The sequence below is a fragment of the Ornithodoros turicata genome, chromosome 2 (assembly GCF_037126465.1).
Source record: "Ornithodoros turicata isolate Travis chromosome 2, ASM3712646v1, whole genome shotgun sequence".
NCBI classification, from domain to species: domain Eukaryota; kingdom Metazoa; phylum Arthropoda; class Arachnida; order Ixodida; family Argasidae; genus Ornithodoros; species Ornithodoros turicata.
Genome location: NC_088202.1, coordinates 42,267,732 through 42,280,775, shown reverse-complemented (window position 1 = coordinate 42,280,775; position 13,044 = coordinate 42,267,732). Strand labels below are relative to the sequence as shown.

The window sequence follows — 13,044 nt, the reverse complement described above, 5'->3', positions numbered from 1 at the left end:
GCGAACAACACAGCCCAAGCAGTACTGCTGAAAGCGCGAGCGTGTACGGCTGGATCAAGATTGTAAATCTTCAGAAGAACACTGATAAGACAACACACCTGCTAGCACCCTCTCCACAGACGAAAAGAAAAGCCAAGAGTACGGCTGTCGAAAAACACGCGGCAATAGGTGTAGATTTGATCCACTACGGCGTTAGCTGTATTAAGTATGGAAAATAAAAGACAGGGACGCAGAACAATATTATCCTTTTTTTTCGTTGTCTGAAATTGCGCGTATTTTGATGGAATTTGATAGATACAATTTGAGAAATGACAATAACAGAAAGTCGCAGGAAACTCGCAAATCAAACTCAAACTCAAACAACAGAAAGTCGTGATCTCCTAACTTTTTTTTTTTGTCGTTGTAGTTTCGAGGTGAACGACAAATCTACAGTATCTAAAAAATGCAGATGACATTGACAAGGCAACGAGCATTATTGTGATCAAAAGAGAGCAGAGTAATGCGTTATAATACAAATGGGCCAAGTGCGTGACCGCCTTTTACAATTGCGTTTTCCTCGCTTGAGAGGCTCCTGCGTTCGCGAGGAAGCGTGACATCCTATAGCTGTATCATAAATTGTCTTCAGGTATTAATAAGCCCCCGCCCCCTCCCTCCGCCTCAAAAAAAGAAAAGAAAAAGGAGAGAGTGAGAAAGAAGAAACGAACGAAAACGAAGCGTCTCGGATATCTTTCCTAGCCGCTCGCATCAGTGTTCGATGGCTAACTAAAATGGTATACTTAATTAGCTTCACTAATTTTCAAAGATTGACCCAATGACAGCATCGAAGCCCTTGGAGTCATTGTACATTCTCTATGACCGACACATTGGTGTCTATAATTATAACCTATCCTCGATAAACTTGGTTTGACAACCTTAGCACTTCTTCGAACCTCAGATATCACATTTTCTTGCGCAAAGTAGTACATGTCGTCTTAAGCTGTCGTTGGTCCATTTTCTGCCGTTAATTTTAGTTCTTTCTTGTATTTGCATCCTACCTTCATCATCTTCACATAACGTTCCATGTGCAGTGGTGTAGGGTACGCACCTCCGCGGTGAAACACCCCATCTCATTGTCATCATTTATTGTTGTTGTTGTTGTGCCGTTCACTCCGACCACAACTTTATTTTTTATTTTGTTTGATTGCTCACAGTTTAGAAGACACCAACAGATTTCGTAACAGCCATAATGTACACACGTTTGCTCTTTATAACAACCTCAACGATGTTAGTTCTCCTAACAGCTGTCAAGTTTTTATATCCTATACCTTTACCACGTGATGTTACACACAAATCTTTGCTCCCCGTATTGTTATTTCTTGTTTGTCTTCTCTTGTAGTCTCTTCTGCGCTGAGCCATTTCCCAAACCTGTGGTTGCGCGTGGCCTTGAACGTAGGCTTCGCCGCAACGTGCTCGTGCGGCGATGGAAGGCTCCTTTACAGGTTCAAAATTTGGAACCCGAATGGAACCTTGAAGATGCCACTATTCATGCCCACAAAATTGCTCAAAAGTTTTGTCCTGGCAGAGGCAAGATGCCTTTAGAGAACGGATGCCAAGCGCTGCGAGCAGAATATGTAGCACGCGCTTTTCGTTCCAGAATACACAGGCTCTATGGGACCCGTTTTAGGTGAAGCCTGCTTTACGTTTTGTCCCTAATTCTTGGGCATGTGTAAAGGGTCCTCGTTTCGGACGACGTAAGGTTGTTGTCGGGCGAGCGCATTCGTTTCTTGCAGACGTCACTATCTGGGCGGGGCATGTAAATAACGCCCGCTTGTAGACAGTCCTGTTTCGCCTAATGAGATTTGCACAGCAGTCCCATTTCGCCTAACGCCAGTCACCACTTCCACCTCTTTAATCCTATAATGCGGATTAGGCGAAATAGGATCTAACTGTCCACTCAAAATCCAAAAAGGGGCAGTGCCCATTTTAATGCCATCAGCGCTCTGCTTTAGATGCCATGTTTTTTTTTTGCGAAACTCATTTGAATTTTTATTTAAATAATGAGCGCCTCCCACTCATTTACACGGTGCGCAGTTTGTAGGTGGTATCGGACAAAGACTTGTAAGAAAGAAAGGTCGTCGAGTGGTGCACCCGTTAGTGAATTATTTAGCCCGGAGTTTTAACTGAGACACACGGTATATGTGACTGTAATTATAACTAGCAGTTAAACTACAGTTTTCTCTAGTTAACTACGGCAGTTACGTTACCGTGGGCTATAACTTCGCATTTTAGGACTGTCTCCAATTTGCTTCGCAGCTCTGCCGGCGACTGTAAAAACGTAAACACGATACATGTCGTGCTGGCATAATTTTTTGTCTTAGACAAACATGTATACGCATCTTTTATCCATCCGAGTACACGGCGAATCAGAGCAATAGGGCCTGTGCCCCCTTCCCTCTCAGCGGTGTCGCTCGGTATAGTGTGCAGGTAACAGGCGTGTTTTGACGATGCTCGCTAACGACGGACAGAAGAGACGAAGACAGGCGCTAACGCGACTTCGGAATGTCCCGTTGTACTAGAAGTGTATGCTAGCAAGGTGGATGTTTGGGCTTGTTGGTACTACATAAATAGACTACCGTATTTTCACGCGTATTAGCCGCAGCTTATGCGCGATTTTTTTTTTCGCGGATGCTCTGCGGCTTATCCGCGGGTGCGGCTTATCTGGTGACTATTTTTCCCTGGTACTTTCCCCATACCCCTGATTAAACGAAAGGGCCGAGAGTGCCTCATGTTTTTCGGAACAGGACCGCCCTGCCAGTGCACGAACAATACCGAACAGGGGCGGGTCCACACCACATTCGAGTGGACTGACCTTCCGAATACATTCCCCCACGCAGCCCCCAAAAGGGGTGACAGTGATTCATGTCTCCTGGAACACCACTAACCCGTCAATCCACGAAAAACACGCAACATGGGCACAATCCGATCTTAGTAGAACGACCGTTGTAGAACACTAGAACTGAACTCTTTTGTTATACATCATGCCGACACCGGAATGTGGACTGGGTTTATGGCCTTCCCTACGGTCTCCTCTGTCGGCAGACCCACAGGAAGGGTTCAACACACCTGACATCGGGATAAAACGTGGTCAGCTAAGCGTTAGTTCTCATTTGACGAGAGCAGCAGCAATCGTGGACACGGGCACGGCAGTTAGAGGTGAGGCATGGCTCCAACGCGGACGCGCAGCTACGACAGCGGCTTCAAACTAAGAGTCGTAGACTTCGCGGTCCAGTACGGGAACAGGCCAGCTGGCAGGGAATACGGCGCCGACGAGCGTTGAGCGTCTGTGTTGATTTTGTGTGTGCATCACTGGTTTAGCGCACAAAGCAGTCGCGTCGTATTACCCGCGGCTTATCTGCGAGTGCGGCTTATCTGCAAAAACATTTTCAAAATGTATCTAAAAACGAGTCCTGCGGCTTATCTGCGGTGCGGCATATACGCGTGAAAATACGGTACATATATTTCCGATAGATATAAACCGGCTTTCATTATTTTGGCTACTTTGGGAGCGGGGTGTTGTGGTACGCGCTCTGCGCGTTGACGGTGTGCACAATTTCTTTTTTAGCTGGAGAAAAGGTCTACGTGAGCAGTACGTCGCTTGAAAGAGTTGCGATCGCTGATTCTCGGCACGCTGTACAAATTTCTAGTTCACACCTCGGGACTAAAGTCAGTAAACAGAAACTTGCAACGTAATCATATGAGATAATAAAAAATGTCTGGATAATTAATCGCAAAAAAAAAGAAGAAAGAAAAACAGGCGACTAAAACACAGAGCTCTGAATACTATCCAGCAGTTCTGCTTCGCGTAGAGCGCATCCTCCAGTTTAAACCGTCGGTGTACTTTATGCAAGACATCGCGCATAAAACGCCAAAGTAGCTAAAATGTAGTTAAAGTACGTCCAAGTAGTTAACTAGTCTTAACTATTGGGGCTCTAATGTAGTTACACTAGTAGTTAAACTACAATTTGACGGACTAGTTGGTAGCTATAGTTAAACTACAAAAAAGTGGTTACTGCCCATCTCTGATAGATAGATGATTTAAGTACAAAATATATAAATGCTATAGATGATATAGAAGATATCACTTTTTTATTCCGTATTAACGCCGCGGAGCAAGTGTGACTATGAGCGGCGTACAGACGTGGACAGATGGAGAGAGGACAGCAGGAAAGGGGTTAGTATGCGTCCTCGGCCGACTCCAGGGGGAACTGTGCCGACATTCGTCTGGAAGGTCTGCTGGGAAACCCAGGGGAATCCCCAGACAGCACAGCTCGTGGAGGGATTAGATCAAGCGTGACCTCCCGGTCTTGGTGTGGCAAGCGATCATCCTAACCACTATGCCACGGGAGCTGTAGGAACAACAGCAACGACTACTTTGTTTGAACGATGATGAGTGGGGAGTTGCATTGCCAGGGGCGATACTCTATCCCATTGCTGGCGGTAATGTAGTGAAATGGAATAACGGGTTGCCTCACACTCACAGTGAGGACGAAGTGCTACGGTGTCGAAACACTTAAGACAGAGCGTTGGTAGGCTAGATTTGGCCATGGACCAAGCAATTTTGACGTAGTGAGAGGGCGAAAGTCCAGCTGATTTAGAGACACCGATAGCGTGGATCTGAAATGTTGGTGTGCGGGCAATGGAGAAGGCTGTGCTCTAGACCGAGAAGAAAAACAAAGAGAGTACCGCGAAATGTCCACGTAAAACGCGATCCCGATTAAACACATGCTCCCTCTAAACTTGACCTCAACAACTGAATTGGCCCAACACTGACGCCTTCCAGTCAATCCCATCGCACAATCCTCACGCCATGACGACCACCGTCTTTTTTTTCTTTTTCCTCTTCGTGGCAAAGGGCCGCATTGAGAAGTAAAACGACAAAGCAGCCCATATTTTTACAAAACATAAAAAAGCAATACTCAAAAAACGACAACCGAGAAAGCACACAGTTCACCTTCGATTACGTGCCTGTACGCAAAAATAAAAAATAATAAATAAATAAAATAAAGAAGAAAGAAAGAAAGTAAGCGAGAAGTAACAAAATGCAAAAGCAAACAAGCCCGGCCACTATAATCGGTGAACGCTTTTCCTGGGGCAAATTGCAGGGGACAATGGCGTTCGGAAAGGAATTCTGCTTAAATGAAATTACGCGAAAAACTTTGGGCGGTACCGGGTGCACCGTACAATTCATACGTCTGGTGTCAAGTGTCCGCTGACATCCATTGAGATTGTGCTGCCCCGTGTGTGCTCAAAGTTTTGATTTTTTGTGAGGGTGTGAAAGCGAGAGGGTGTGTGGGAGGTATATAAGGCGGCCTGCTGGGCTAATGAGGTTGTGTCTCACCAGAGTGGGTTTACTGAGCAAGTATGATCGCAAGGGTAAGTTGGCACCGTTCGCTAGATTGACATCAGAGCAGAACAAGAATTAGAGACACTTTATATATTGTTGAATGGTTATATTTAGTGAGTCCTAATGAGAGGCAAGAAATTGCACTACACCTGAGAGCTGGATATGATCCCGAACTGAAGCACATTTTAAACCGTTTGAAATCGCATTTATAAGCTTTAGGTTTAGACCTTCAGTCGTGATCTGGACAAAATATTTTTGTCCTCAAATGGTTTCGCTCCGTTTTCCACGCAATGCAATCGCCTAAGAACGTTGAGCTCTATATTCCCCAACGCAACTTTCGTTTCCTCATAGATTCACCACCCACTTCCTACAGTTTATAGTTCCATACAGTTTCGAGAATACACACTGTTGGTAGACCGCTGATGAAGCATAGAAGAGTGTATATGGGAGATATAATACAGAAGCAGCATACATCTACCTCACCTTATCAACGGATAAAATTGCCAGTCACATGCGCCGTAATTGGCTCCGGTAGGTGCGATACATTCACATTGACTTCCGCAAGCGGTGTATAGTGCTTCTCAAACCTTTATGCTCGTCCCTTTTATCATTCATGGACGCGTCAACTTCACCGCCAGCCCTTATGTCAACTTCAACGCAATGCACATGTAAAAAAATGTAAATCAGTTAATGTGGAGAGTTTTGCGAGTTGTATACATACCCAAATCGATACAGCGCAACAACCAGGTCCTTTGTCTGACCCTTCTTGTCCTCGTTGTTGCGCTGTATCGATTTGAAAAAAAAATTACATGTTTTATTGTTTCTTCTGAGTTTCTTTGTTGCGCTAAATAGGCCTTCCAGTACTGTGCTCACCTATAAGCCGTTATAACACACCGTCGAAGGCAGTGGAGGCACCTGGCAAGGGAGATGTCCTATAAATGATATACTACACTGAATATGCGTTACTTGTTGTCATTCCCCCACCCCGGCACCTACACATTGCCAACTGAGAACCCCTGGCCAACCAAAAGTGCCTAACATCGCCGTAGAAATTTAATAATTAATTTAAGTGAAGCACACAGATTAGTAGGTTAGATAGAATAGCATACACGCAGGCTAGCTGGTAGTCAATATTCTTCACGGGAATACCTGAGCTTGGACGACACACACACGCACACGCGCACACACGCACACACACAAAGTAAACACTGACGGTAGCAAGTTTTTACTGGTTCAATGTCTCAGCAGACGTGGACAGGTGGAGAGATAACAGAAGGAATGACAGAGAAACAGGGGGAATTAGTATGTGTCCAGGGCAGACCCCACATTCTTAAAAATGAGGGGTAATCGCATAGCTCGCCCATAGCCAACCATCATCTCGAGCAACATCGTTGCTTCCTTTGATTTGCTGAAAACAGGAGGCGTACGCCACCATTTTTGTGGCATTATGCAGTTCATAGTTGCCACAAAAAGGGTGTACGCCCCCCCCCCCCCTTTTTTCGTCAAATCAAGGGAGAGAACGTTGTCATTCAGGATGATGTTTGGATTGGAGCGTGCTATGCGGTGAAGCTCTGTTGTTAGAGCGCACGGGAAACCTTGCCGACATCCGTGTTGAAGGTCAGCCAGAAAACCCATCTACACTCTGAAAACAGAACTTCACCGCATAGCACGCTATGCGCCAACCATTGCCAAGAATGATAGAGTTATCGCTACTGATTCCAGGAGAGAGGAGGGCGTACGCCTTTTTGTGGCAATTATCATATATCCAAATTGCCACAAAAAGGAGTACGCCCACCTCTATCTTCGAATCAGTAGCGATAACACTAGCAATGGTTGGCGCACAGCGTGCCATGCGGTGAAGTTCTGTTTTTCACAATCGAACACATCCTGCGAGACTGCCGAGCATACCATTCTGCGCGCGAAACACATCTCCCTCGCTCCACCTCGGGCTCGCTAGCAGACATCCTCTACCCCGCTGGTTCTTCTGCCGAACGCTCCGCCAAAGCAAGAAACCTCATTCTCTTCCTGCTGAAGACTGGCCTTGCTGATCGACCCATCTAATACTGTACTCTCATCGATGAACTCGTGCACCTCACCGCATCCCCATCCTTCAACCTCCTCTATCCTCCATCCGTCCGTCCTTCATTTGTGTTTTGTTTTGCTATGCGTTTTCCTTTTCATTTTTTGGCTATAGTCGTGACGACGCCCACTTCTGTGTGGCCAACAACGGCGAGCCTATCCTGCCATCACCCCCCCCCCCCCCCCGTCTGTTTTTAGGGTGCATAACCTCCGACAGAACAGCTGGTGTTAGCGTTTGAACATACCACCTCCCAGTCTTCAACATGGTCTTGTGTCTGTGTCTACCAGCAACGAGCGGGTACTGTGCGCACTCGGCCATGTGGCTGCACTCTGAAACCTGAACTTCACCGCATAGGACTCCTAAGGCCATCCAGAATTCATGATGCTATTCTCCTGTCTCCTGGGTTGCACTGCAGACGGCTCGTACGGCTCCTTTGTCGCACTTGCCGCATGTAAAACGTCCCCGTTTTCAGGAAGTGCGCGCAGACATCACACAACTGTGCAGCACATATTGTATGTTTCGAGCTCTACATTAGTCACCATAAGCGTGTTGCATATCCACGGCACACAAAATGAGCGTGCATTTTTGTTCCAGATCGCAGTGGTACTGGCCATATCGGCCCTCGCCCTCGCTGGGGGACATGGTGGTCACGGTGGTCAAGGAGGGTACAGTCACCAACACAGGCACCAAGATGTAAGAATTGCTCAAATGTAGTTTTTCCACTGTCACACAGGACGATCTCTTAGTGATCATTCAAACCGATGATTTGGATCCAATGCTTATTCAGGATTTCGTATACAATGTGCGAGAGGAAAATATGTAGACCTCAAAATTATACACCGTGGAACATGACTTCTACGTTCGCCATCCACGCGATCTCAACTTTAAATTTCTCCTATAGAGCGAATCGCGTGCTGCCTGAATGCTCCGAAATACAGAGGACATTCCAAATCGTTGTACAGCGTCAGTTGTTAAGGGCGGACCCACCCGAGACTGCGTGGTCGGCGTCCGCAGTAAACGCGAGTCACATGTCCCCCACAGAGTCTAATTCAAGCGCCAAGACTCTCAGACAGAGTCTAATTCAAGCACCAGGACTCTCGCTTCGTTGACCACCATTGACGTGGTACGCTTATTGTGAACGGCACGCCGTTTTATGTAACATCCACTAAATCGTGGCCGTTAAGCGGTCCACAAACGTAATCTGGACGACGAACGATTGAGAATTTATTCCCACGTATAAAAATTTAATGCGCCTGTCTCAATTTCCGCGGGAGTTACCGTTCCAAATCTGGAGGACGGTGAGATTTTACTAGTCTCGAGAAGTAATTTTAGTTAGAAGTAACTCGATACAGTAACTAGCTACTGCAAAAATAACAAGTACCTGTATCAAATTACGCTTCCTAAGAAAGTAACTTTCAGCGGTACCTAGTTCCGTTTTTACACTAACTATAGTTACAATAACTAGCTACTTTCAGAATCGTAAGTTTTTTGCAATAATATCGGAAAGCGTTCCCATTTTTCTTTCTTATAGCGGTTACCGCATGTTGTTCGTGACTCAGACTACTGCCCACAGCTATAAATGAATGGCGATGTGAAAAGGATGCAGCTATCGCAGCCACTCAGAAAGAAGGGCATGGTGCGTCTACTGCATTCGGAGGTGGCCCTCGACTTGAGGCGACCCGTGGTGGGGACACCTCACTATGCTACGATATGCTCGCAGTACCCTCGCACAGAAGTACAACGCTGCAACTCTAGCTTCTTAAAGGGCTCAAATTAAAATTAGTTGTGGTATTGCTAGAATATAAACCGTTATCATTATTCCAATGACAAGAAAGTAGTTCTATGGTCAGCGCTCCTAAGCGCAACATGGAAGAAACGACGTGCCCCAGTTGAGCGGCTGTTCGCCATTGGCAGGGATGCTTTGGAATAAAGCGGGGCTGACTTACAGAGACAAACTTGAAGCAGGAGCTCTTTCTCCAGTGTAGCCTGGAGAAGTAGTTCACATTGCACCACAAAATAATTTAGGATAAAAGTATTTCAGTTCTTGTTCCGTCATTTTGGAAGGTACTCGTAGAGTAACTAAGTTACCTATAGCTATAGTTACTATTTGTGCAGACTAACAGCACCTCTAACTTAGATACTTTGTTCGTGTAGTAACTCAAGCTGCAACACAGATACTTTTTGAAGTAGCTTTTCCCAAGGCTGCATTATACAGCGTCACCTGAAAACGCGCGTCACGTGATCCCGCAGAGTGTGATCAAACCAGCAGTACAAAGCGATTTAACTCATACTCGGAATGTAAAATATTTGAGCAAAGAATTGGTTTGTTCATCACACCTAGTGTGCGAAAAGTGTGTGGAGTTGAGAGACCGGAAAGGGCGGAGAGACGGGATTGGTAGAGACACAGCGTATGATGCGAAGGGTAACAGTAGGCCGGATTGGCCGATAGACATCGTAATCGTCCCTTCAATTTTTGTGTCAAGCCGCTGCAACATTACAATGTTTCTACATCTTGTGTCCGTTGAGTGAAAAGTTTTTGCAATTCCGATTACTCGTCTTCTGACGCAGGACCACGGACACTACAAGTTTGGCTACGACATCGTCAACCACTACGGTGCCAAGAACGGTCGCTGGGAGGCCGGGTCTGCTTATGGTCCAGTCGTCGGTTCTTACTACCTGGGTGACATCGACGGCAGACACCGTACCGTTAACTACGTAGCAGACAAGCGCGGCTTCCGCGCCATCGTCAAGACCAACGAACCCGGCACCAAGACTAGTCTTCCTGCCGCTGCACCTTACGTATCTGCTCACGGAAAGCACGTTCCTGCTTACGGCCACGGTGGTTACGGTCACGGAGGTTACGGCCACGGCGGCTATAGTGGATATGGTCACGGAGGTTATAGTGGATATGGAGGATACGGTCACGGAGGCTACGGTGGTTATGGGCATGGTGGTTATGGAGGCTATGGCCGCGGATTCTATGGTTAAAAGTTCCAGTGCGTCGTCATGTGTGCAGCCTTCGTGTGCTTGCTGTTGTGAGTATAGATCGACCTCAAGCTCTCCAACTCTTCCCTCTTATTTTTCTACTTTTTCCTTGGATTCTGGGGTCCACAACGGGAAATTGATCCCTCAAGAACCTTTTGGTATATTTATTCGATTGCTTAGAAGTACCTGTACAATTTTTCAAGATGCACCTCTTCCCAGATCAGTATTTCGTAACTCGCTTGCCTTGCACCATTAATACGTAATTATATGCAGGGCGTTTTTTTATTCGTTACAGAATGTTTATATAAAAATCTAGCACAGCAAGGTACATGCCGTTTTACCATGTGGGTTATACGGTCAGGCGAACATCCTGTAGGACATCGTATGCAACTACTGAACGACTACTTAGCTAAAATTTATTTAAAACTTATTAATTAGATGTTTTCTGGGAAATGCGCGATAGCAGAATTGGAGCTAGTCATGAGCCGAATGCACATTTGTACATATATATATATATATATATATATATAAATGGGGGGGAAAGCCATTAAAAAAATAAGTAATTGATGCTAGACGTGTTTGAAATTCAAACTTACAGATTAAAAAGGCTTCTATGGCTGCACGTAGAGAAACAGATACTCATTGAACGATGCGACAGCACCAGAGGACACGTGTTTCGCCGTGTTTGCGGCTCGTCGGCCCTGGGTAGCTGCGCATCGTTCGGGATTGGCAAACCAGGGGTCACTCAGCGAGCGATATACACCTGGGAGGGTGACTGAGCACTCCTCAATGCCACAGTGCAAGCCAGTGAATTATAAAAAGGGGGGAAAAGCCATTAAAACAATAAGTAATTGATGCTAGACGTGTTTGAAATTCAAACTTACAGATTAAAATGGCTTCTATGGCTGCACGTAGAGAAACAGATACTCATTGAACGATGCGACAGCACCAGAGGACACGTGTTTCGCTGTGTTTGCGGCTCGTCGGCCCTGGGTAGCTGCGCATCGTTCGGGATTGGCAAACCAGGGGTCACTCAGCGAGCGATATACACCTGGGAGGGTGACTGAGCACTCCTCAATGCCACAGTGCAAGCCAGTGAATTATAAAAAGGGGGGGAAAGCCATTAAAAAAATAAGTAATTGATGCTAGACGTGTTTGAAATTCAAACTTACAGATTAAAATGGCTTCTATGGCTGCACGTAGAGAAACAGATACTCATTGAACGATGCGACAGCACCAGAGGACACGTGTTTCGCCGTGTTGGCTTTTCCCCCCTTTTTATAATTCACTGGCTTGCACTGTGGCATTGAGGAGTGCTCAGTCACCCTCCCAGGTGTATATCGCTCTCTGAGTGACCCCTGGTTTGCCAATCCCGAACGATGCGCAGCTACCCAGGGCCGACGAGCCGCAAACACGGCGAAACACGTGTCCTCTGGTGCTGTCGCATCGTTCAATGAGTATCTGTTTCTCTACGTGCAGCCATAGAAGCCATTTTAATCTGTAAGTTTGAATTTCAAACACGTCTAGCATCAATTACTTATTTTTTTAATGGCTTTTCCCCCCTTTTTATAATTCACTGGCTTGCACTGTGGCATTGAGGAGTGCTCAGTCACCCTCCCAGGTGTATATCGCTCGCTGAGTGACCCCAGGGGCCCTATTCCGAGCCGCTGTCGAGCGGCAGCGACGGTGTCGATAGAGGAGTATCGGTAGAAGACGATAACGAGCACCGGGAACGACACCTGCCACTTTTGGCATTCCCATGTAGCTTTTAACGACAGTGCGCTTGGTTTGTTGGCTGTCGGTAGAGGTTAAGACGTCTGGGAACGAGACGTCGCACTCTCAGCCAATAGTGTAGCAGGAGGAGAATCACGCGGAATGCCTTATTTTGGAAGCAGACGACGACGACGACGCGTTGACGATGGAGAAGTCTCGCGCTTCTCGCTCAACGCACGAATAATATGAAATTGTGTTGCTGTTCGTGATAGAGCACCGCAGTTTAGTCACGGACATTTTGCTGACGACCTACACGCAATTAGAATCAGTCGCGATATTAAATTCCCAGAGAAGGAGCTGTCAGAACAGTTAACAAGTGGAGAAATGTAAGCTTTAGGCAGACCTTTGTGTATTGTTTGATATGTATGATAGTAGAGAATTGTCTCTGTGGCAAAGTGGTTTCAATAAAGACGTTTCATCTGATATAAACCCGTTGTCGCCCGATCTAAACACCGGCGCCAACCGTGATCGTGTTTAGCCACGCGACTTGCAGCCGTCTTGACAGCTCTCTCTCCGCTTAACGACAGTATCATTCACCATATCGACAGGGTGGAGGCTGTCGTTCCCGTGAGCGACACCGTCGCTTACGGGCGACGCGTTTGGAGCGCAGGGAATACCAAATTCTCTTCGATAGCGTTACGTTGCGTCACATACCACGTGTTCTCGCTCCCGAACGACACGTTCGCGCTACCGATATAGATCGGAATAGGCCCCCTGGTTTGCCAATCCCGAACGATGCGCAGCTACCCAGGGCCGACGAGCCGCAAACACGGCGAAACACGTGTCCTCTGGTGGTGTCGCATCGTTCAATGAGTATCTGTTT

The 13,044-nt window shown here is 46.5% G+C and overlaps 1 protein-coding gene across 1 annotated transcript; it reads left to right on the top strand.

Moving 5' to 3' along the window:
• Positions 1-1,399: 1,399 nt before the first annotated feature.
• LOC135384570 (uncharacterized) lies at positions 1,400-10,451 on the top strand (the record flags this gene model as incomplete). The annotated part of the gene is made up of 3 exons (XM_064613767.1): positions 1,400-1,409; positions 8,065-8,156; positions 10,032-10,451. Coding segments are annotated over 3 exons (522 nt in total), but the record flags the coding sequence as incomplete, so codon positions are not given.
• Positions 10,452-13,044: the final 2,593 nt, after the last annotated feature.